Here is a 1318-nt window from a genome sequence, read left to right as displayed (position 1 = left end):
GATGCGGGTGTAATAAGGACAGAGAGGTTCATATAATGCAATAATTTATTAGAAATGACAAAGAAACACAAAGTGCTACATGTGACGCTGCGCCCCCAAGGCGCGTGTGCGTGTGCGCGTTCCGGGCAGGCAGCGCCATCGCCTCGCTGACGGAGGCTCCACCTGGACGCGGCGCTGCTTCGGTCCAGCATCCACAGGAATGCGTTCACCATCAGTTCGAGTCTCATGACCACGTGTTCGCCTTCCATAGTCCCAGACCGGCGTCCTCTCCTCTGCGGTGTCGGTCCAGCAGCTGCAGCTCGACCTCCACCGAACCCGACTCCGACGCCCCCCATCCGGGGCGACAGGTGAGCCGCGCCGCGGCTGTAAACCCATGTCGGGAGTGTTTTCACGTTCGACTCCCGCATTCGACGACGGGAGAGACAGACGGCTGAAGCGGTCATCGCATTTTGAGCAGCTGCCGGAGCATCCCCGCGATCCGGAGGAACTTGTCCTTCTTCCGCTGCTTGAGCGCCATCAGCGCGCGCGCCGTCTCCTCCGGGTCCTGCGTGTAGGAGAAGATGCTGCGCACCCGCTCCTCCGCCTTCATGTCGCCGCTTTTCTGGAACAGCCTCATCAGCGCGTCCTGGTTGACGTTCTCGAAGATGTTGGCCACGGCCTTCTTGCGGTGCGCAGTGTCAAACTTGTTGCCGTGGACCGTGGGGCTGACGCGGCGGCTTTCTGAGCACGCGTAGGTCGTCATGGCGTCTCTTTGTCTCCACGCAGGCGGTCTCTTGTGTCGCTGCTCCCGGCGTGCCGCCGCCCCCACAACCTCGGAGAGATTGAGCTGGTAGAAGCGCAGCGGTTCGCTTCGCTGGTGCGGCTCGGCTGTGCGTGGACGGACGGAGGCTGCGCATTTATAGCGCGGAGAGGGAGGCTTGTTCTCCGGGACGCGCGTCGGGCGGTGACGTCAGCAGTCGTGAAGCAGACTGAGGCGCCGCCTGTCGGAGGGGGGGGTCCGCTCCATCCGTCCACGCGCCGTGGAAGCTGACATCAAAGCGCGTTGTTCTTGCATCCTCTGGACCGGGTCGCGGGTCGTGCTGGAGCCGAGCCCAGCAGCCAACGGGCGAGAGGCGGGGCACACCCCGGACAAGCCGCCAGGGCCACAAACAGACAATCATTCACACACGCACAACATTACGGACAATTTAGAGTACCAATTCACCTAACTTGCGTGTTTTGGTGGCGCAGTGGTAAGCGCTGTGACCTCACAGCAAGGAGGTCACAGGTTCGAATCCGACTTGGGGCTCTAGTGTGAGGAGTTTGCATGTTCTCTGCA

At 61.8% G+C, this 1318-nt stretch overlaps 1 protein-coding gene across 1 annotated transcript; it reads right to left on the bottom strand.

Annotated features, from left to right (window-relative positions):
* Window positions 1–215: 215 nt before the first annotated feature.
* tcima (transcriptional and immune response regulator a) lies at window positions 216–845 on the bottom strand. Its single transcript, XM_068738738.1, has one exon. The coding sequence runs from the start codon at window positions 740–742 to the stop codon at window positions 440–442; it is 303 nt and encodes a 100-aa protein (XP_068594839.1). The 5' UTR covers window positions 743–845; the 3' UTR covers window positions 216–439.
* Between the last annotated feature and the right edge of the window lie 473 nt (window positions 846–1318).

The sequence above is a fragment of the Brachionichthys hirsutus genome, chromosome 4 (assembly GCF_040956055.1).
Source record: "Brachionichthys hirsutus isolate HB-005 chromosome 4, CSIRO-AGI_Bhir_v1, whole genome shotgun sequence".
Taxonomy (NCBI): Eukaryota; Metazoa; Chordata; class Actinopteri; order Lophiiformes; family Brachionichthyidae; genus Brachionichthys; species Brachionichthys hirsutus.
The sequence above is the reverse complement of the archived record's forward strand: the minus strand, read 5'-3'. Positions and strand labels throughout refer to the sequence as shown.

Coding starts and splice junctions, on each gene's coding strand:
- tcima (XM_068738738.1), bottom strand. CDS start 742: ATGACGACCTACGCGTGCTCAGAAAGCCGCCGCGTCAGCCCCACGGTC.